This window comes from Hypomesus nipponensis, chromosome 13 (assembly GCF_054491055.1).
Source record: "Hypomesus nipponensis isolate SF chromosome 13, ASM5449105v1, whole genome shotgun sequence".
Taxonomy (NCBI): domain Eukaryota; kingdom Metazoa; phylum Chordata; class Actinopteri; order Osmeriformes; family Osmeridae; genus Hypomesus; species Hypomesus nipponensis.
This window is the reverse complement of record NC_140373.1, coordinates 16,044,787-16,069,049: the sequence shown is the minus strand read 5'-3', so window position 1 is coordinate 16,069,049 and position 24,263 is coordinate 16,044,787. Positions and strand designations below refer to the sequence as shown.

The 24,263-nt window shown below is 41.1% G+C and overlaps 1 protein-coding gene across 4 annotated transcripts in view; it reads left to right on the top strand.

Moving 5' to 3' along the window:
• LOC146260425 (carbohydrate sulfotransferase 15-like) overlaps positions 1-24,263 on the top strand; it is a 77,093-nt gene that overhangs the window by 17,470 nt on the left and 35,360 nt on the right. For 2 of the 4 annotated variants that reach the window (XM_084669885.1, XM_084669882.1), the window contains exons 2-4: positions 18,753-19,366; positions 20,618-20,957; positions 24,054-24,197. In XM_084669885.1, the coding sequence (XP_084526011.1) occupies positions 18,941-19,366; positions 20,618-20,957; positions 24,054-24,197 (910 nt within the window). In that variant the 5' untranslated portion in view covers positions 18,753-18,940. Of the gene's footprint in view, positions 1-13,337; positions 13,467-13,524; positions 15,495-18,752; positions 19,367-20,617; positions 20,958-24,053; positions 24,198-24,263 lie in introns of those variants that run through there. The other 2 variants (XM_084669884.1, XM_084669883.1) reach the window with 2 other exon arrangements.

Genomic DNA, 24,263 nt, shown 5'->3' with positions numbered 1-24,263 from the left:
GCTTCGCGGCTTGGCCACCAATAATAGGTTTCCTCCTAGGATTTGCTATCAACATAAAGACATAAATGTACCTCCATACTTCAACAAGTAATGCAAACGTGCATCGCTGGCGAGAATATCTTTTGCATTAATTTGAGCGCAAAATAGTTTTTGGAGCTTCACGTAATGTAAACGTGACGTTGGACTCATATTATTATTTGCCAAATGTATTTAACTAAGAATGTTATTATATTGAACTTGAATGTATCAGTTTTTGACATATTTGTGCAGAGAATTATGATACTAACCGTTCTTAACCTCCGGATTGATTCTCCTGCCGATTCTCGGAAAAAGCTGTTTATCCCGCCCATTGATTAAGACTCGAGTGTGCATGGAGAGAGGGGGCTATTCACAGAAGGGTCCGTTGTAGTGAGTGAGAGAGAAAGCGAGCGGGGCAAGAAAGGGCTGAGCAAATCAATGTGCTGCGTATAGCTCTACAATTAAACGTTTGTTTTTTTTGCCATGTTAAAAAGTAAAACAAATACAAAAAAATCTGAAAGGTAATACATTTGTGGCAGTAAATATAGACTAAACCTCTACAGATGTGTTATAAATGTCAAGGGCTTCAGTGGTCAAGTAAATGGAAACATATGGTAGAAGTTAAATGCCTTCAGTGGAACAAAAAAGTCAACAACAACCCACAAATCAAAACAATCTCAAATCAAAGCAAGTGTTCCCTCCTTTAGCTCTCTTTTCAGTTTGTCACATTTTTCTGTAAGCTGTATTGATTACCAAACACCTTCTCATCTTGTCTGCTTCTGTCACAGCATACAGACTTACTTGTCAGGTCTTCTTATCAGAGTAAAACAACAAGGGAAAGGGTGTTGGTGAAAACAAGTACTGTACTGTTCAAGTTCTAGTCTTTTATTGTGAGATGCACAGAACAATTTAGGGTCAGACTGGGCACTGACATTCTTAGGAAAAGACAACGCAAAGCAACCTGGCATAACATAACATATAAGTACACAGAACATAGATTACATCTATGATAAGCTAAAATATAATTAACCTCCTAAAATACATTTAATATACAATATTCAATACAGTATAATAAACCTCTAATACACATAATAACCTATACTAACCGTATAAACCTATACTAACCTAAATCAAGTACAATAGTGCAATATTGCTGATAGTGCAACCAGTAGCTGAAAGTACTGTCAGATGTTGTAAGCAATAATTAAGATGGGGTCTTTAATTGAACATAGTTAATTATCCAAACTTTGTTATACATTTTAATGGAGAGTGAGAGTTAATTTCATTTGAGCTCCCTTCCCCCCTCCTACACTTGATCTGGCTTAGGCTGAGGTTCTCTTCATTATCCTCTGCATGCAAATTTAAATCACACTCAGGGCCTCATTTACTAACAGGATTGCGCCCATTTTAGGCTTAACATAGTGGGTAAAGACATGAAACCGTCTTTACAAAGGCAGCGCACTTGAGTAAAAACGCAGATTACCGCTGCTGGGAGGGTATAAGGGAAAGTGGGTGTGTGTGCCACAAAGAGATGGGAGGAGAGGTGTATTTCTTCCTTGTAACATGTTAATGTTAGCTGTAACTTTGTGAACCAATATTTTTTTCTCCTGTTCGCTGAATATTCTTTTTATTTTCCTTGATTCACCCATGTTGGCAGTAACGTGCAGGCAATTTCTCCTGTCTTTTAACGGCTAACGGCTAATTTACACTAGGGCTGGGTGGTGTGACGATATATACCGTGCAACGGTAGAAATGTGTCTACCGAGAGAGATTTGGCTATACCGTTTCAACCGCGGTATACTCTTATACTATTTTTTTGTATTACACGTGTCAATTAAATGTCTGGTTGTTGTATTGTATATAAGCCATCATATAAATCGCATTCTTGCGATATTTAGAATTGTAGTTGAACTTTAATTTGATTTGCTATTTTCGTTTGACCTTGAAGCACATTTGCGTTGGTCTGACGGAATTTTTGATGTGGAGTGTATTTTGTCTAAGCGGACCACATTCATGCCGATGATAATTAAAGGGGCAATTGACTGTTTTTTGGGGGTATTTCACACTGTTCCTTAAGGTCTCCAAATAGGGTATGTAACATTGGTTGGGTTGAAAATGGCCCGGGTGCTGTTCTATGCCCACTGACAGATCCTCTGAAATGTTCTCGGGAAAAAACACTAGCTTTTCTCCTTTTATGGTATGCTCATTAATATTTAAATGAGCTAAGCGCTGATTGGTTGGTTTTCAACGAGTGAAGCTGGGGAGCAAAAACGCAACACGGCCAACAGCAGCACTCGCTGAAACACCGAAGTTGGAGACTTGAAATAAAAACGCGCAAATAAATCTATTGTGTCTACACAACACTGTTTTCAAAAGATTGACTATATATCATTTGAAATGATAACATTACTTGTTTCCACTTCTGTTGTTGAAGCAAACTGGATTGACTTGGGTGGGTAGAACGTAAGGCTACAGCTTAGCAACCAAACCATATCCTGATTCTATTCGGCTTCAGTTAGCTAGCTAGGCTAGCTCTAAATAACTTGCTGAACAATAACATGACAAAGATCTGGACAAACATGCATCTTGAATTGTAGATTTACATTACACAGGTTATTTATTTGAATGAAACACAGTCAGGAACATGAATCAACGGCTAAATTATCACACATTCTACCTATGCTCTTGCGTTAGCAAGCTAAACTTGTTTACATGCCTACAGTCTAGGTGTTACTAGTAACAGTTACTAGCAATGCTACTGTATCCTGTATCAAGCACCTGCCTTTCTCCAGTTCTTTCAAATAGATTATCTAGACAGGCGTTAGCAATAAGCCAGACTGCTGTTCGTTTTCTGGCTATTTTTCGGAAGCTTCCCTTCTAATGCCGACTACAGCTAGTCTAGCTAGAGTCATTTGATGTGTGTAGAAACTTATTTGGCATTCTACCTGGAATGCTATATTATACAGGAAACGTTAGCATTGCTAATAACTGTTAGCACAACATCATACTGTCCTTATAGCTTGCAGTTGCAATGAGCATACGGTCGGAACAGCACCTCTTTCCAGGTTCAGCTTCCTAGCAAATCCTGCTTGCAATTGTCCAAGGTTGTCAAAACTGTCTTTGGTGAAATGTTCAGAGCAAATTAATGATTGAGTGTCGAACTTCTCTGGGATCTTCTCATAAGACAACAGCAGCCATGCCTGTTGAATGTTTGGCTCCTTGGGAAGACTGTGAGTGTTAGCCTTCCCTGTAGGCTACAGCCTGGAACACAGCATTTACGACCGTGGTCCATTTTCAATATCCTTGTTATAATTCAAAACGTTCTTCTTTGTAATTCCTTATAAGTAGCTTACACAGAGCAGCGCGCAGCTAAACTAGTATCGGAGATAGACGCTACCTCGGCTGGTCTGGATGTAAATTCTGGGGCGTGACAAAGATACAGACCAGAGCCAATAAGAGGGCGATCACCGGTCCTACGTAGGACCGGTAGCTTTGTTAAAAAGCTAGCGTTTTACAGACAATTTTTTTCTTTTTGAGATTTGAATAGGAAAGAGGTGTCAATGGACTTTGATATTCACGGTATGTTCATTTTACCCACCGAACTGTCGTTATTCAACTATGACAAGGTAAAATCGGTTTTGCAGTCAATTGCCCCTTTAATTATATATTTGAGGACCCATTCTGCAGGTAACCAATTCGATTTGTGGTTCAAGTTATGTCTTGTGTAACTACTTACTAACTGAGAGTGAGGTCATGCCGGGATATATCAAACTGAGGCTTTAACGTATCGACCGAGCTTTAACGAGGTTGATACGCCGAAACCCAAGTTATATGGATAGTAAAACTCAGACAGATCGCTTTCGCTCATTTTAAAATTTTCGTCGGAGGACATAACGGATCCGCATTGAGCGCTGAGTAGGTCACCATGCGGATGGCATGACTGGCATCAGCCAATTGTAACACTCGTACTCATACTCACACCGTAACTTTTTTGAGTCTTTTGTTTTTAACTCAAGTGTTGTCTCATGTGAGGCAGTTGTTTTTGTTTGTAATAAATAATCGAGTGCAATGATGAAGTACGCTATGGTTATTTTATACCATTTCTTAATTTAATTTACGGAACAATTACTATACCGTGATATATACCGTACCAGTGATACAAAATTACTCATACCGTGATAGAAGATTTTGGCCATATTGCCCACCCCTAATTTACACTAAAGGGCGGAGCAAGGCGCTGATTGCCCAACGAGGATCTGGTTTGATAAATTCCACGCAAACTGCGGAAATACACTGTGAGATATTTGTGGTTGGGCAAAGGCGCAGATTAAGCTGCGGTCGCAATGTTAGTAAATGAGGCCTTCAGAGTGGTTGTTCACGTCTTGATTTTGGTTGCCCATCAAGACGGGGGGCCCATCAAATAACCACACTATTTATTCAAAATAAATTATGTATGAAAATGTAAATCAAACCCTTAAAAAATTCTCGAGAGACGTTAATAATTCCAGCAGCGTCACTCACATACAGTAAAAACAGCTATTGCTAGACAATGAAAATGGTTCTGCTCGTCTTGTCAGTTGTCTGTCACCCACATAGGCTCTCCCACTGGTCTGACATTGGGTCTTGAGGGAAGATAACTGATTGGTATCCCTGTCAGCAGTTAGCTCCTTCACACCACTGAGGACCAGCAAACTGGGGAAATACTCCTCGCACAAGTAAGTAGGAGATGCATGTAGGTTGATGCTTAGTAAATAAACAAATTACTTTATTTGGGTTAACTATCTCCCTCTTAATTTCTTTCCTTTTCTTCCCTGAACCTCCCTCCCTTCCACTCCCCGCTATCTCACTCTTGGCAGCTGGGGGTCGGGGTTGGAGGGGGTCACCCATTAATCACAAGGTTGTTGGTTCAATCCCTCCTGGCCATGTGTCAAAGTTTCCTTGAGCAAGACACTGAACCCCAAGTTGCTCCCGATGGCCAGGCCGACTCCTTGCATCTCTTTGGTGTATATGCTTGAACAAAACTAAATATTCAGCTAGAATGCGTTTTGCATAGGCTAAAAGTTGTTGTCTTGATTGTACTTCAGTTTTTTTTGTCAAAAAAAGCATACAGACATTCCAGATTTAAGTTTTACTTGATGAATAATTCATGAGAGGCTGTTATGCAAAAGACAGCACTGCTCTATACTCATCCATGTCCTCCAGAGTTGTGAGCTACTGAATAAGCCCTTGATTCCAAGTCTTAAAGACTCCTCTTAGAATAATCTCACAAATAATGCTTGCTTTTCTACAGGTACACTTGCACTTATAGCGATTAATGTTGTTTAATTGTAACTTGGTTAACTACATGCTCTTATGGTTCTTTCCTTTGGCACTTATTTTTGGTTGTTCACGAGTGCTTCATGTTTTGGCTACCCGCAATGTTTTCGGGGCTATCTTGTTGTTATTATCAGTGACCCATGCACTTTGTAAAGGTCTCTCTTGGAAGTCGCTTTGGATAAAAGTATCTGCTAAATGAATAAATGTAATGTAAATGTAAATAAAAGTTTGGATTGCATCTTGCTTTTTAATTGTGGAACCCCGAAAATCAGCAGCCCACCATCTCTTAGAATGTCCTCTTCAGACTCAGCAGGCACATGATTGCACCTTGTTTGGACTAAGACGCTCCAGGCTGTTCTCTACACATCAATTTCAACAATCAATAATTCAGAATTGAAAGCGTTGTTATTCTCCACTTTTTATAACACCATCATAGGCAACTACAGAATGCAACTACAGTGAGATTATAGCATTACTGGACAAGCAAATTATAAAAATGAATAAAACATAGGACTGGCACCAGGCATGTCCAAGGCAGAGGCCAGGGTTCTCTTAACTGACTGAGACTAAAAAGGTGGGGAGTGGGGCATCCACACTGAATGGAGAGGTATTCCCCCCGGGGGAAGGGTCATAACTTCCCTCAGGTTTTTCTCTGATCTCCAGTCAGCTCTGGTCAGAGTTGCTTGACCAGTACAACCAAAATGGTAGATGACTCAACCAGTAGTTTATGTTGAATGACATGCTGAAACCACAGCCCCATTGGTTTGGACCAGGCATTAGCCAGGAGGAGGAAGTGGCACAGTTGTCAAGTCATCAAGGCCAAATTATACTTCTCCGACTCCGTTATGGACCAACGGAGTGGGACGGATTAGTTGAATTTATAGTACTCCGAAGGCTGTGGGTGCTGAAAACAATTCACTACCAGAAGAGTAGGTGGTGCTGCACTGCAATGCTAGTTAGGTTATCGAAAAGTCGGAGCAAATTCACAAATTAACAAATTTTCAGCAACTACACTGCCCATTTCTCGTCACATTTTACAGTTTTTCTAACCCTAACCCTAACCGAATGCATACCTCATAGTCTCAGAACTCTACACACAAATCAAAAAAACACACACAATGGGCAAAACCCCTCACTTCTCCTTCAAAATTAAACTTTACATTCAAAACAATGTTATTTAATCTAAAAATTGTATTTTGTTTTCAAATGACAAACACAAACCATCATATGAATAGACATTTATAAGAACCATTTGAACACTGATGTGCTCAATGTAAAACACTATGATGAATGGAAAACACTTCTTCTTCATTCATTATAGTGAGTTAGGCATTTTTTTGGTTCAGTGTTACACTTACTACAGACAATACATACATAAGTGTGTTGTAAAATATTTGAGAATATAGTTTTTATACTGAGGACACAGAAATACACGGTAACAAATATATTTTACGTATTTTTCCCAGAAAAACAATGTACACAGTGTTCATCCCAACCAACACAAAGCTGCACATACAGTGGTCTACATACAAAACAACTGAAGAATTTACTGTATAGTGCATACAGTTACATTATTATTATTTTTCTTTGTATTTGCCATAATGTTATGGCGTTATTTTCTAGGACCATGTTCATGATTTCAGTTTCCTGTTCAGGAGACAGAAGACGTTCCCCACCACCTTGTGTTGGTAATCTCTCAGTTCTGGCAAACAAATAGTAAAATACTGTAAATACTGTGTAGGAATACAAAGTAGGAATACATTTCCCAAATACTTGAAACATACGTTATTTTTACAGTCCTACAGAACAGTACACATGCAATACTGTACTACTGTACACATTGAGCACTGTATTGATATGCAGTAGGCCTACTGCAATTTTATAGTCAGAGTAGATTTCTTACCTATTCTCATTTTGGAAAGTCCAGATGATGGAGGCTACAGTGTACCTGCTCAAATTTGGCTGTACTCTTTGCCCAGCCTCCCTCATTGTTAGACCAAGGTTGACCACATGGTCAACCAAAGCGGCTCGGATCTCATCAGAGATTACGGTCCTTGGCCTTTCTCGTCCTCGTCCATCGCTTCAAAACAGAAGATGTCACCTGTTGCCCTTTTATGCTGAAGCTCTGATTGCTTATTGTAAAACTGTGTGACAGGTGTTTGTCCATGTGATGAGTCAGTGTGCATATTTGAATGGCATTGTATTCCTTATGAAAACAAAATATTTTATTAATGAAAATTTGGCCAAATGCAGAGAATTGTGTGTAGTGTTTTGAAAAAAGTGTGTTTTAGAACTGCAATTTTTGTGTAAAGCAGGAATTGTGCTTGTAGTTTAGCAGAATTGGTTCAGGGGGTTGGTGCATGAGTTACGTTGTGGTCATTGTGTCTCAAGTACCAGTATTTGTGTGTAAACAATTGAGAAAAACTGTAATATGGACCAATCACAGCCAAGGGGTATCTGTAAAATGACGAACTAGCGGACGGATAGTCAGGAAAATCAGGAGGTGCACGTAGAGCTCTCTGAGGGGCTCGGAGAGAGCGTTCCACATCGGAGAGGTCGTTCCCTGTGTCCGCCTCCATGAAAACGGAGTAGTATAATTTGGCCTTTAGTAACAAGTAGCAACGCTGAGCAAAAGTTTGTAATATGTAGCTACCTAGCCTAGTAGGATTCAATGTGTTGATTGAATGAAACATACAGCAGTAGGGCCAATACAGGAAGACACAGCAACACTTTTTGTCCGTGGAGCATATGTGACAAGTATGTAACAGACGTGGTCTTGCAAGTTCCATCACAGTTTTCCTGACCGTGTCCATACTTCACCAATTTCAAACACGCTATCTCTGACTTCCCAAGCACCACCACTACCAGCTACGCCAAAGAAAAGTGAGCTATTCAATGACCCGGGTGGCCTGTTACATACTTGAGGAGTGAGTTTCACTGATTCACAACGGCTACATTCACCCCTTTGAAACTCACTCCGGCGGCTAGCTAAGGCTAACCTAGTGAGATCCGGTTCACGGCACCAATGTGACGAGTATGTAACAGACGCGGTCTTGCAAGTTCCGTCAGAGTTTTCCAGACCATGTCCATCCATTATCGAGGATCGAACCGAGTTCCCAAGCGCCACCGCTACCAGCTATGCCAAAGAAAAGCTAGCTATTCAATGTTGTTCGTCATCCAGATTTTTTTCATTCATGGAAAATGGGATTTCAACTTCACTGTAGGACAAATCAACCACAAAAAATAATTTAAAAACACATTTTAGCCTATAGAAAACTACAGTCTACGATTGAAACATTTCATCATAGAAATCCACGTATCTCCACACTCAGATCCTGACACCCCTGTGTCACCACTCCCCCCACACAATGTTGGGCCAGGTGAGAGTGCAGTGTGTAGCCAGACTGAACGTCGATAAAGGTTAGCCCAGTTCGACGATGAAGTACAGATACTTCATTCTGACCCGAAATCATTGGGACCCACCGTCGTTTGCAACAACTTTACCGCATACAAAAACAAAGTGAAACATTTTCTTTTAACCGTTGGGCTGTCTCAGACCCCCCACATTGCGAAGGTAGAAAGACAATTATTTTTTATTTGCTTTTGTATTGGGTAAAATTGGGTAAACACAACGATGGTTCGTTATGAACCTTTTGGTCATGTGACCTGAAGGCAGCACCAGGGTTAAAGAAAAAAGTAGGCTAAGTACAAATATTCAATAAACTGTTTTTGAATTTTAAATTACCTATATACAGTAGGCAACCTAGCTTACGTTGGTTAGCTACAGTAGTTAGTCCAATTAGCTAGTGCTTGTTAAATTTTGTATTTTGAGAGGGATGACTGTCTTACCTTGCTAGCTAGTTTAGACAAAAGAAAGGTTACATCAGTCTAGAGAGGGTAGCCTATTACTAACTTAGGCAATTCGGGCCAGTCACACCGCGAGCGTATTTTAACCCTAACCCTAGCACTGCACTTAAAACCCCATTGTTTGCCATGGTACGTCAGTACAGCTCTGTTAAATACCATATGCGCTTTGTCTAGGCGTTTTTGAGGCAGACGTTTTTCAAAATTGTTATGTGTTTTGATTTTGGTGTGCCACCCCAAGATTTTCCCTTGCCCCATCTGGCCACCCCTATGAAAAATGTCCGGGGGCGTGACTGTATCAGATGCCATTTAGCCTATGAACATGTTGACTCAAATGCCCTCATTTATTCAGTTATCCTGAGGAAAGTCTATATTTATTTACCTCTGACAGAATCTGGTCTGAGGTGTTGATTCATGTTGAAGGCACTGAGATAAACAGGCATAACACATTCTCTGCTAACTGTCCAATATAACACGTCTCTTAGTGTGACATTGTTGTCATGCAGTGAGTCTGGAGTCTGGAGATCTCTACCTTGATGTAAAATCATCCTGTGTCCTCCAGCTTTATCAGACCATATTACATAACCCTATTTGATTTTCAGGAAAAACATTGGGTATATGAAAAGACCAATCTGTCAGTCCATTCAGCTACCGACTGATCGATGAAGACCCAAGGGACTTTGTGACATCTCTATCTCTCTCTCTTTCCCTCCTCTCTCTTTTCTCTTCCCATGCTCAGTGCATCTTTTCTCCCTTCTTTCCATTCACTTTCCTCTTCTATCCATCTTATTGCCTAGGGCATGAGCATCCCATTTCATGCAACCTTGATAAAGGACACAAGACTACAGATGAGTGCCTTCTTGTCCTCCCCATTCGAAACGGCCAATGCACAAGGATACAATCCAGAAAAATTTAGACTGACAAAGTGTTGATTACACTGTCTATGGTTCCCCCACTTCTCAAATAAACCGTACCAAATCAAGTTAGTTGGAATTCAATTCCTTTTTCGTCAGTTACATTTATGGTGAAGAATTCTCTGGTCCTGGGGTTTAGTCAGAGAAAACTGTTAAGCAGCTAATAACATTCAACTCCCATTACTACCCTTCTTGCTTTCACACTGAGGCCCTCATGTACATACATTTGCAAACGTAGCGTTATCAGTGCCATGTCTAACCTGCAGAAAGCGCACGCTGTGATACTTCAGTTTACGTCGTATTTACCAAACCTAGATTACCATTGGGTAATCGGCGCCTTTCTCCGCCCACTATACCATAAATTGCGAGCATTTAAACACGCAATTGAATGGGCCTCCTTCTCTCTTTCTATCATGGATCAGCCACTAAAGTCAAAACAGCGAAAAACAAAGATTTAGTGATAACAAAATTGATGTGCTTGTTCATGAGGTAACAGTGAATTTAAAAACTATACAAGGCCGGAATTCCACACTGACACAAAAAATGCCATCTGGACCGAAATTACAAATTCCAGTAACTGTAATATGGCATGGCTGCTTAATCTGTAACGCGTAATGATTTTGTGTTCACTCAACTGAAAAAGTGTGCATTACTGTGCGGCATGTTTGTACATACCTCGCCATGCTTTTACGCACACTTTGCGAAACAAATACGCCTGAAGTGGGCACAAAAGCATTAGTACATGAGGCCCTGAGAGTAATTAAAAGTATATGTATGTCACTAAGCTTTCGTGTCAGTGGTTCATACAAATAGCGCATGTCGTTTAAAAAACAACTCTTTATTCAACTTCCAAATCCATTACACACCATCCCGTGTTTGTTCTGGCATAGAAGAAAAGTAATTGTATGGTTGTTTAGGAGGCAAACTATTCCTGTATAAGGTTTCCACTGCGGGGAACTGAGGGAGACATTTTCGGGGGGGGGGGGGGCTGTCTGTCTCTCACTGTCAGAGAGACAGGCAGATAACAGAAAGGACGAGACTGAGAGTGGGGCCCATTTGTAAAGATGCCCAGGCCCCAGCTGGTGGGGAATTACATTATGTGGGCACTCTGACTCCATCGACATCCCCTTATCTCTCGTTCCCCTGACTGGAAGATAGGCAAGGCAAGGCAGGGTAGCAATATCAGGAGTAAGGATGCTGTCCTTATCTTAATACATGTGTGAGGGTGACCAGCCAGCTATACAGTATGACAAAACTGCAAGTAGCTGTGTCTATCTGTGTTGCCCCCTAACCCCACCCCCACCACACACACTCACACACAATTAATCAGTGTTCTACCCATCATCTGAAAGATCATAGATGGATATGGACAAGCAGCCTATTGTGCTTATAGGTGTGAGTTCAGTGTGGGGATATTTCTGGCTCCATTATCTCAATCCTGGCACCCTTAGAGGCTGCACCCTTAGACACTGTTTGTGTCTTTATCTACAGGGGCCCTGCGGTGCATGGTTGCGTGGGGGGGCGGACCGTGCATCCTCATAATCAACTTAACATCGATATAGCAATATTGTTAAAATAGCGAGGGATTGTGCAGTTTATGGGTACCACCATTCTCCGGGCATTTGATACATTTCTGCACCTCAAGTGCGTTTGCGTAGATTGTGCAAAGTCTGCCATGGAGAAGTACTGTAAACAATTTAGGCATCATCTTTGATCCCTCCCTCACCTTTGAATCACACATAAACTCAATTTCTAAGATTGGTTTATTTCACCATTGCATTGTTCGCCTCCGTCCATTCCTTAGCCTGAAAGATGCAGAAACACTTCATGCATTCGTATCATCACGTCTTGACTATTGCAATGCACTCTTCATTGGATTACCTGTCAAATATATTGCTAGGTTGCAATACATTAAAAACTCTACCACCAGACTTCTCACACATATTAAACGCTCAGCTCACATTACTCCTAACTGGCTACCGGTGTCATTTTGCATCAAATACAAACTAATCCTGCTAACATTTAACATCTGTTTTTTCAATGTTATTTGTCCTACTCTGTTGCTTTGTAATTGTTCTGTTTCATTTTTGTGTTTGATTGCTTGATGCTTTTAACATTTTGTGTTTGTCAATTTTTTGTTTGTTTTATTGTACTGTATTACCATTGTAAAGTGTCTCTGTGCTATGGCTCTTGCCTTCGGCGAGCACAAACCATTGTTATCTCACGTATATATTTATTCATATTTATTATTATTGTATATTTTCGCGCCCCTAAGGCTCAGTCAATATTTGGACTACATAGACAAAGTCGATGTCAAAAGGTTCGTCTTGGTCACGATTGCGTTGGTTCTATTGGGATTTATGTTCCGTTGCACGGTTTAGGTTTTAATTAGTGCTGTCAAACGATTAAAATATTTAATCGCGATTTATCGCATTAATGTCATAGTTAACTCGCGATTAATCACAATTAATCGCACATTTTTATCTATTCTAAATGTCCCTGATTTCTTTTTGTCCCAATCTTTTTTCAAATTTTAATGCTCTTATCAACATAGAAAAGTGGTTCGGATTGCTTTGTGCAAATATTTTTTTTTATTGAAAACAACATTGCAATCGCCTGGCTTTGACGAGGGGGCAGAGAATTCGCATCAGCTGTGTGCTTGGCCATCAAGTGGTATTTCAGACTGGACGTGCTGCGATGATAGCTCAGTTTACAACGACAAAACACACAGATCACTGGTCTTGTCAATAGAACCATTTGGCAACTTTTTAAAAGCAAACTTTCCATTCAGAATCTTATTGGCATCCATTTCGGCATCTCGCGCTCGTCATCCACTCAAAACGTAACGTTAGCCTACTACCAGAGAATGTCTAATATCCGTAAACGGGCTCTGCTACTACTCTTTAGCCAGCTCGCAAGCCAAACGAGTGTTTGGCGTGCCTGTTGTTTTGTTTCCGGTCTAGCTAGATCCGGTGTGGTGTTGTAGTTTTTCTATCGTCAGTAGTTGTTGCACAGCATGTGAAAAAAACTACAAAGTTTGCTAGGCCAAAAAGAGCGTTAATCGCGCGATAAAATAATTGACGCCGTTAATTTGGGTTTGCGTTAACGCCGTTAATAACGCGTTAAACTGACAGTACTAGTTTTAATTAAGTTTTTGTGTCAAAAGTGAAGCTAACGGTGGCTAACTTGCTAGCCACAGTCACTGACGCTACTGACGTCACTAACGTCACTAAATATCGCTTGACCAACTCTAGCAGAACATTAGTTTAGTGGCTCGTTAACTTCTGGGAAATAGCTAGGCTAACTGCTTTACTGCAAGGGAGCTGCAGAAACACCACAAGCAAAGAGGCCAGGGTGATAACTATTTACTCATTTTACTTTGTGATATGAAACACAATTGTGAAGTGTAATGTACAATATAAGCTGATATAAGGAAGTAGTACATCTACTTTCGGAAACAGTAGTCTATTATTTCACTGACGCATTAGCATCATGACATTAGCCTCTGTTGCATGGGTAACACAGCGGTCTATGATGCATCAGTTTTCAATCGTTAAAATAAACAATCCTCACAAATACATTTTCGTTGTAAGATTTATTAAGACATTAGGTTACAAGTAAAAGTACCATTACCTGTGGTAATGTGGTAACCAACGCAATCGCTACCAAGACAGTCTAGTAGTTGTAGCCTAAAATTTACCAGTGATTTTCCCCTAAATAGATGTCAAGCTTATTTACGTTTTTGGGGGCATATTTTCAATTAGCAGATGATGCTATTTGAATTGCGATTCCATCTGAGATAGCTAGCTACTGCTGGTAACGTCGTTGTTAAATACATTTCAAAGGGGGTTCTTTATTAATGAATGAATGCAATATGAGTAGGCTAAATGCCTGAAAATATCATGAGAAGGGAAAAACTTACAATGACGTTTAAGTCATAGAGATTAGGTCATTTTTTACACCGGTCTGCCAAATGTATTCGTTTTGATTCAACTATGAGATTGCTGATCACCATTCCATCTTGCAGGGGAAATGAGAAGACAACTATTTCATTCTACTCTTCACTCTTAGTATTTTGAGTTGTAAATGAGCAGAAAAAAATATGCTTTTAAATCCATGTAATCTTTATAAATAATAAGTAGGCCATGCATTTTAATATAAAATATACAGAAATATCAGTTGTAAAATGTAATTTAAATACGGGACCCCTACAACCAAGACAAGCAAGCACACCCTACAATTTCCCCAGAAATGGTACCCTCTCTAGTTATTATTATTATTAGAAGGGATCACAGGTTATGGTGTGTATGGAGGAGATCACGGGTCATGGTGTGTAAGGAGGAAGTGTCTGAAGGAAGAGTGGCCCATTAGAGCCATGCTGCTCCTCTTCCAAAAAGGCATCTTCATCACTGATTTCTTACACAGCGTAATTTATTTCCAAATTCAAAAAAAGGTTCATCAATCAATCAATGAAGCACATTTACTTAAAAGCACTAATCCATCAATGTAAATCCCAAGTTTTTCCATTGCTTAAATGAAAATTGTGATGAAATTCTTTGAGAGGTTAGTCAAAAACTAATGCCTTTCTTGGCTCACAGTTGACAACAAAATTAAACTATGATTAATTTTAATATAGTGGAATGCAGTTTTTATGAAACAGCCACAGCCTCTCTGAGCAGCTTGTTTTTGTAGGAAGTAGACACCTATATGCCACCAGGCAGGCACTAGGTGGTGACATAAAACTTCCGCTTCCCAGGACAAATTTTCTGAAACGCACATCACTTTACAGAGCAATATCTATTTGGAATCGACTCTCTGTCTCATCATGCAGAATTCAAAACAAATATAAATTGAAGAGGACAGTAACCCAGGAATTGCTACAAATGACCTTGTGAAAGCTGGAAATTCTCATGTTCTTTCACTTGGTAATATCTTGAATGTAATTGCAATGTTTGAATTATTTTGATTGTAATTTGTGTTGTTATTGCTTTGTGTAATTTTATGTTGTGAATATTTTAAAGAGGACCCCAGGAAGATTGGCTGCCATTAAATGGGCCGCTAATGGGGATCCTAATAAAAATGAAAATTAAATTAAATGAAAGACCACATTATATCCTGCCGGTCACATGCATTAGAGCCACTCCAGTTTGCATATAGGCCAAACAGGTCTACAGATGATGCTGTAGCTTTGTCCTTGAACACTGCTCTCTCTCAACTGGATCGGAAACAACACGTACGTGCGGATGCTCTTTATCGACTTCAGCTCCTCCTCCCTTGTACCATCCAGGCTCTTCATGAAACTACAGGACCTGAACATCAGTCCCTCCATGTGCAGCTGGATATTGAACTTCCTGACAGACAGGCCACAGGCAGTACGGCTGGGTAACATCACCTCAACCAGTCTAACACTCAGCACTGGTGCCCCACAGGGTTGTGTGTTAAAGGGGCAATTGACAGTTTTTTGGGGGTATTTCACACTGTTCTTTAAGGTCTCCAAATAGGGTATGTAACATTGGTTGGGTTGAAAATGGCCCGGGTTGAAAATGGTTCTATGCCCACTGACAGATCCTCTGAAATGTTCCCGGGAAAAAACACTAGCTTTTCTCCTTTTATGGTATGCTCATTAATATTTAAATGAGCTGCGCGCTGATTGGTTGGTTTTCAACGAGTGAAGCTGGGGAGCAAAAACGCAACATGGCCAACAGCAGCACTCGCTGAAACACCGAAGTTGGAGACTTGAAATAAAAACGCGCAAATAAATCTATTGTGTGTACACAACACTGTTTTCAACAGATTGACTATATATCATTTGAAATTATAACATTACTTGTTTCCACTTCTGTTGTTGAAGCAAACTGGATTGACTTGGGTGGGTAGAACGTTAGGCTACAGCTTAGCAACCAAACCATATCCTGATTCTACTCGGCTTCAGTTAGCTAGCTAGTTAGCTAGCTAGGCTAGCTCTAAATAACTTGCTGAACAATAACATGACCAAGATCTGGACAAACATGCATCTTGAATTGTAGATTTACATTACACAGGTTATTTATTTGAATGAAACACAGTCAGGAACATGAATCAACGTTAGCCCCATTGCCAATAAACTAGGCTAAATTATCACACATTCTACTTATGCTCTTGCGTTAGCAAGCTAAACTTGTTTACATGCCTACAGTCTAGGTGTTACTAGTAACAGTTACTAGCAATGCTACTGTATCCTGTATCAAGCACCTGCCTTTCTCCAGTTCTTTCAAATAGATTATCTAGACAGGCGTTAGCAATAAGCCAGACTGCTGTTCGTTTTCTGGCTATTTTTCGGAAGCTTCCCTTCTAATGCCGACTACAGCTAGTCTAGCTAGAGTCATTTGATGTGTGTAGAAACTTATTTGGCATTCTACCTGGTATGCTATATTATACAGGAAACGTTAGCATTGCTAATAACTGTTAGCACAACATCATACTGTCCTTATAGCTTGCAATGAACATACGGTCGGAACAGCACCTCTTTCCAGGTTCAGCTTCCTAGCAAATCCTGCTTGCAATTGTCCAAGGTTGTCAAAACTGTCTTGGGTGAAATGTTCAGAGCAAATGAATGATTGAGTGTCGAACTTCTCTGGGATCTTCTCATAAGACAACAGCAGCCATGCCTGTTGAATGTTTGGCTCCTTGGGAAGACTGTGAGTGTTAGCCTTCCCTGTAGGCTACAGCCTGGAACACAGCATTTACGACCGTGGTCCATTTTCAATATCCTTGTTATAATTCAAAACGTTCTTCTTTGTAATTCCTTATAAGTAGTTTACACAGAGCAGCGCGCAGCTAAACTTGTATCGGAGATAGACGCTACCTCGGGCTGGTCTGGATGTAAATTCTGGGGCGTGACAAAGATACAGACCACAGCCAATAAGAGGGCGATCACCGGTCCTACGTAGGACTGGTAGCTTTGTTGAAAAGCTAGCGTTTTACAGCCAAATTTTTTATTTTTGAGATTTGAATAGGAAAGAGGTGTCAATGGACTTTGATATTCACGGTATGTTCATTTTACCCACCGAACTGTCGTTATTCAACTATGACAAGGTAAAATCGGTTTTGCAGTCAATTGCCCCTTTAAGCCCACTGTTGTACTCCCTGTTCACCTATGATTGTGCAGCCACTAACAGCTCCTACACCATCATTAAGTTTGCTGATGACACCACCATTATCGGCTGCATCAAGAATGGTGATGAGTCTGCCTACAGAGCAGAGGTGGCAACAATGACATCCTGGTGTCAGGATAACAGCCTGCTGCTTAATGTAGCAAAAACAAAGAGTTGATTGTGGGCTACAGGCGGCTGCAGGGAGAACATGCACCCATTCAAATCGGGGGCACAGCTGTGGAGAGATGCAGGAAAATAATTGTGGAGGGGGGCACTACATTACAGTCATCAAGATATTATGCCACTGACTTGGATATTACAAATTAGATACTGCAGAGCTGTAGGCAACGTGATTGAGAGCTAGATAATCTAAACTAAATCAGTGGGCAATTAGGGATCCTTTGGCCAAAACGTTTATTAACATAAAAAGAGAATCTTAGAATTTGCATGATCTCAAGGCATCTACTGGCTCACTGTGTAGAATAAGTATCACTTGGTCATAGGCCTTACCGCAGGGGCCTGGGTTGATTCAAGTCATTTCCTGCATGTCCTCCCCTCTCACTTTCCTGTCTCCCTCCAACTGTCTGTGTATGAAGCCGGAAAAGGCTTCTTAATTGTTTGTTTTTTATACATTTCATAAATGTGCCACAGGAGATTTAGGTGCAACAGAACTAAATCTCGCCGATGGTCATGAAAATGGCACTATTCTGTCGGTGTCAAACCGAAGTGGCTGGACTCGCAGGCCAAGACAGAGGTGCCTTGGGGACATTACATTAATGATATACATTTAGTTTGATTCGAAGTGTATTCATTATCACAGCAGTTGAAACTAGGCCTAATCTCATCAGTGTGAAGACTCACACAATTTGCACACTTATTGGTGGTTTTGCATGTCAATTTGACAAAGTTTCACATCAACCAACAGAGGTTTTTCATTAAAGGAAATATACTGTATTGTCTGCACAGTATACCTGAGTTCTTGTCTCTCTCTCCCTCCAATATTCTGGCCTATGTGGATCCGGTTTGAAAAGTCTGATCTGTCTTCTTTTTTGCTGGTGTTGGGTAATCTCATACACCTTTGTGGATAGGGATAGGGTTGCACAAAAGCTAGCTGAGCTAGAATTACTGAAATGCATTTAAATGGAATCACTGACTTCAGTGTAATCTGCCCTGGTTTTGACCTGGTCCCTGAATGCACAGAAATGCAAGTCAGCACTTCAAGAGGATGTGACTAACATCCTCAGCGTAGCTCAACCTGCCCAGTGGTAAAATCTTGCATCAATAAAAATGCAGCCTCACACACAGCACATGTTCTCTACATACCTCTGAGAGAGCTCTCTGACTATTGATTCAATACAGTTGGAGTAACAGACATTTCAGGTAGTCGAATGGTTTTGCATACAACTTGGCTTACCTTCGTGTGATCTAGTGAGTACAATTATCGGTTCCTGACTTCTGTATACGTCCTTTCTGTAATCCTTCTCTCGGGACTCTCTTGTCTTTCTAGGGCTACAACAGTGGTTGAGGTGGGCTGTCCATGAGAGCCTCCTACCTCCCAGGATGGATGACAGTCCTGGGCCTATCCTCCTACCACTACACTCCTACTGGGTATCTGGCTTCATCTCCCCTCCTTCCAGTGTCTGAGGGCCTGGCGTTCCTTACCTCCTAGGCCCCAGCCACTACATCACCTCCACAATGACACAGATGGACTACAAATACACCCTGCTGGGCCCTCCGGATGACAACTACAGGAAGATGCCCCTGCTACTTCAGGTGGACAGCCTGTTTGCCGTGCTGCAGGTAAAGAGGGAACCACGGCGGCCCTGGAGCACTCTAGGATGCTTCCGGAGAGGAAAACTGTACAGTTTCTTGTTCGGCCTGGCAGTGATGTTCCTCATCATGGCCTCCTATGTCCTGACTGGGGATAAGAAGAACTTGCTCCTCACCCCCTCCCCCTACAACTTCCCCAGCCTCGTCAACCCAGGACCATTACCCTTTAACCTGTCCTCAGCCAAGGACTACGCCAACATTAAGCTGTTGGTGAAGACCATCACCTCCAAAGTGGAGTTCATCAGTCGCCAGCCGCCAGATATGAAAGCACTGGTACACAGTGAAACCCATGTGAGCAGCAACCTACTTCTTAGTCTTAGAGCCTTTGCTGACAATTGCAGTCAATGGTGGAGCCATATTTTTGGTGAACATTATTTTCAAGGGGGAACCTCTTGTACATTTCTGAAAGGGTTTCTATGTTCTATGACGCTTGCATACAAAAGTGATTCTAGAGGAAATCAATCAAGATTTTAATTATAAGTATCAGAGTCTCTAATGAAACATATTTTCAGATGTCTGGATCACTGAAATCAGTATTCATGTGTCTAATGCTATTGACGTCATTCCCTTTAATAATTATTTAAAAATAGTGTTTCAGTTTCGTTTATTCAGATTAAAACAGACTTGAAGCCGGCTTTGTGACATTCAGGGTTATACCAAGCTAGTTACAAATTAACCTTAATTGTCTGGTCTCGGTGGTCCAAGGGAATTAAAGTTCAACCCCCAGATTGGCCCTAGAACTTCCCTCAACTGCCTGTCTCACCTCAAAGCCTATTTCAATTAAATCGTTAATCTAAATGATAATGGCGTGTGATGGGGCTATTTGCATCAAACCTAAATTCTTATTGAATTCACTAATACAAGAAAGCTTTGGTACAATTCATACCGCATGTCCACATGAATCTGTGAGTAATTGTCCTTAAACTGTGTTACATAGACAGACACTCAGCATGTGATTCACAGCCTAGCGGTATTTCAAGCAGAGAACTGTGTGTGAAATGTGAGGGGTGAGAGGAGAAGACAGGAGAGTGGGAGTTGTCAGCAGTGCTGGCTCAGCTGTCAGGGGTCAGCTCCTTCCACACCAGATCTGTGAATGAATCAGACAAACACCTCCAAATGGAGAAGGGCGGGCAAGGGGAAGGGAGATGAGGGGAAGGGCAAGAGGGACAGGCACGGGATGAGAAGAGCGAAAGAGATGTAGAGAGGCGGAGGAACAAAGAGATGAGAAGTAGATAAGAGGAGAGTCGAGTCAGGTCAGTCTCCCATTGACAGGTGTCAAGTCCAACACACTGCCACTTACATCCCTTACAGATGGTGTGTGGCAGAGAAACCTATTATATCAAATACCAGTGTATAGCTGTACTGTACACACAATATCTAGGCATATCCATCCAAACTCAACTAGAAGAGCTACATAAATGAATAGGGAAACATATATTGTTGGCAATTTATTCAGTTTGAATTCATGGTACTTTTTCTGTGGTCAGCATTTTGTTTTGAATGAATCACTGGTCATCCTTTTTCTCCTTTGCCTTTTCACAGATGTTTTCTGTTATCCCCCGCAAGTTCCTGCCTAACGTCAAGAACCCCTGCTGGTATGAGGTGCACACTGGGAACATCACTGCGGACCCTTACAGGGCCAACCTGTACGCCCGGTACTCACGGCGTTTCCGAATTGTGTTCGAGAACCTGAGGAATGCATTCAGGGAACACTTGTACCGCCGGGCGGGGAAGAACTACCGAATACGGTGTCTGCCTTACTTCTACATCATTGGCCAGCCCAAGTGCGGCACAACGGACCTGTACGACAGGCTAAGGCTTCACCCAGATGTCAGGTTCACCACTTTTAAAGAGCCGCACTGGTGGACTAGGAAGAGGTTTGGTGAGTGGCCGACACACTGTTTATGTAGAATCTGTGTCAAAGGCCTTTCTAACAAACTGTCTAGTTTAGGGTGGGGGTTAGGCTAAAGTTCCATATTGAAAGTCACAGGGCAATGGCTTTTAATGTATGATCTCGCAGGTCACTCCAACAGGGAGGTCAGAGACCGGTTGGCTCGGTGAATTATTAAAGTGCCCCAGGGTCGGACAGAGGGTAGGGTACTGATGTGATCATAATACAGAGCTGTGAGGCAGAGGAACCTGTGAAGACAATAAAAAGAGAGTCACAGAATGCAGGATACGCACTGTGTTGTGCCCAGGAAATAATGTTACGATTTTCAACCTGGATTAATTATGCAAGAGGCTGCATGCATTCCCTATATTGCATGACAATATGAACGGTTTCATTTTACACACTGTATATCTTCTTCTAGTATCCATCAACCAGTGCCTGTGTCCCCTTCTGAACCTTCAATAGTACATTGTGGTAACATGTGCGTTTAGGCTCATTACAATGTTGGTCTGTGACACACATTAGAGTTTTGCATCTGCCATATTTATCACTGTCGCTGACATTACTTTGAAGATGGGCCATAGACCACTTGCAATACACAGATCTCACAGTCTGTCTTTGAAGCCTCTGCACACATTTTATCAAGGTGCGGATATGTGGCACTCCGTTTAATTGTGGTTTCCTGTTGTGATGACTTAGCTGCATCTGTTTTTCCGGTGAAAGCTACGGTAAACAGCTAGCTAAAGACCCAAACAGATTTCTAAAGATCCAAACATTTATTTTAATTTAGCACATCTTTGCCTTTGCTGGCAAAGCTTGAGATCCATTGTGCTTTCTTCTGTTCCCTGACTGTTTCCCCACCTCCTGTTTCAGACTGCTGTATAAAATCCTGACCACACACCAGGGCCGGCCCAAGGCATAAGCGAACTAAGCGGCTGCTTAGGGCCCCCGTAGCTGCCAGAGGGCCCCCATTATACATAAAATTAAGTTTAATGTACCGTGTTTCTGCAATTAAACGAAGCTCTCGATTAAACGCTGCCCCAAAAATACGGTAGCAGTAGCATGTCCTGAAATTCCTAGCTTAGTAGCAGCATGTCATTAATGAACATTCTCTTTTCTTGCACTAGGGGTCCACTGTTGGCTATATATGTTTCTAATATCACATCAACATACTTTAGTTAGCAAATTACTCTAGCTAGCTAGAGGCTAGTTGTTAGGCTGCATTAGAAGGGAAGCTTACAAAAAATAGCCAGAAAATTAATAGCAGTCTAGTCTATTGCTACTGCCTGTCTAGATTATTTATTGAAAGAACTGGAGAAGCAGGTGCTCTTGCGTTATAGCAAGCTAAACTAGTTTACAGGCTGTACAGTAGCTTAGGTAGTAGGCTAGTTGGCGACGCTGAGGGGCCCCCAAATAAATTCTGCTTAAGGCCCCATAAAGGCTTGGGCCGGCCCTGCCACACACCACACCAAGATGTCATTGTGGTTTAAAATATAGTAGGCTTCGATGGCTGGATCTCACGCTCAATCTCCACTGGGACTCTGTAGGTTGTGGATGTCTTTTTTCTCCCTGTGCATCTGTGATGTTACATGGCAAGCGGCTACCACAGATGTGATTAGAAGTCAGAATAATAAGAAATATCCTAATTTGCCCGAAATCAGCATGTCCACGACTTCTCAAAAAGAGGAAATGGGTTTTGGTAGTGACGACTCTTTCTGTTATCTAAATTCTTTGAGCTATCTGTGAAGTTTTATTTGCTAATCTTATATGTACATTTGTATATCAAGGAATGTCAGTGTAAGTTGGGTTAGGCAAGTCACAAAAGTGAAAAAGGCTGACCTCTGTGAGCTTCCTTTGTTTGTCTCTCTGTCTGCAGTAATTACATAGATTCATGAAAAATTTAGTCTTCAACAGCACAAGTAGCAGTGCGTGTGTGAAGAGAAAGGACTTGTGTGTGAAACCCAATGTGTGTGTAAAGAAAAGTGTGTGGGAGGACAAATGGAATGCCTGGCAAGTATGTGGCAACAATCTACCTAGAGGCTGATGGCTCTATGTTCAAAGTCATTGTAGATTACAAAGTTACATTGAAAATTACAAAATGGCTTTGTAGTTGCTGCTCTATGGAGATACATATAACTTAATCACAATGTAAGATAACTCTTAAGACGTTGACACACAGTTTAACTGTTTTTAAAATAACATCAGTGGCCAGCTAACATTTGAATGTAGATGTAACTCCATATGGTGAGCACATGCTGTAGCATCTTATATAATTTTCTATATTTTTTAAGAATTTAAAGAAAAAATCGAAATTTCATATCCGTTTCATGTCTCGATTTTTGGAGAGATTTTTCATTCGGTCGACTTTCTGTGTTTATACTTCTATTGTGGACTGCCATTGAGACAGCTCTTCTCTAAGGATGCTGGTTCAGGCTCAGGACAATGATGGTGCCCTTTGTTTATACCCATTCTTGATTTTGTTCTTTCTTTCTTTCTTTCTCTCTGGTATTATTTTCTGTTTTATTTAATTATTTCCTGGCGAGTCAGCAATGACCCTGTCTGTTTGTGAGAAATAATTAAAGTAATTATTGCGATATGATTGACATGAAAGAGAGATTTGTGTGGGAAATCTCATCTTGAATGAAATCCTTTTTTGAGGGCTTCAGATTTTTTGGTATCCTTTAACAACATCAAGCATACATGTAAAAATGTATATCATATAAAGCTGTCCTTAAAGATGTCCCCCCATCTTCTTTTCAGTAAGATGTCTCACAGGAAATTTGTGAGACCCGTTAAATGTCAGACAAATGCAAAGTCAAGCCTCTTTTCATGTTGCATTTCTTTTCTGCATGTGATTGACAATAGTAGTTTACTGCAACTGAGCTTCAGGAAACTGATATTGTCAGAAATGATATCCTTCCTTGCACTCCCTCTTTTCAAGTCTCAAATTCATGTGTGCTCTTTCTGTAATGTCACTTGAAAGGAATAATATGTCATACACTTACAAGCACGGTGACCTTTGACCCTCCAGATTGTTTTAAGACTGGGGATGAGGCCTTTGTCAACTTCTTTTCTCTGGTCCTTCAGGTATTATTCGTCTGAGTGATGGATTCCATGACCGCTACCCAGTGGAGGACTACTTGGACCTCTTTGACCTGGCCGCCTACCAGATCCAAGACCACCTACTGGTCAACTCCTCTGGAGCGCCTAAGCAACGCAACATTATCATAGGTGAGTTTTTGTAAAAAGGAGTTGCTCTGATAGGTATGTATGTGTATATATGGATATATACACAGT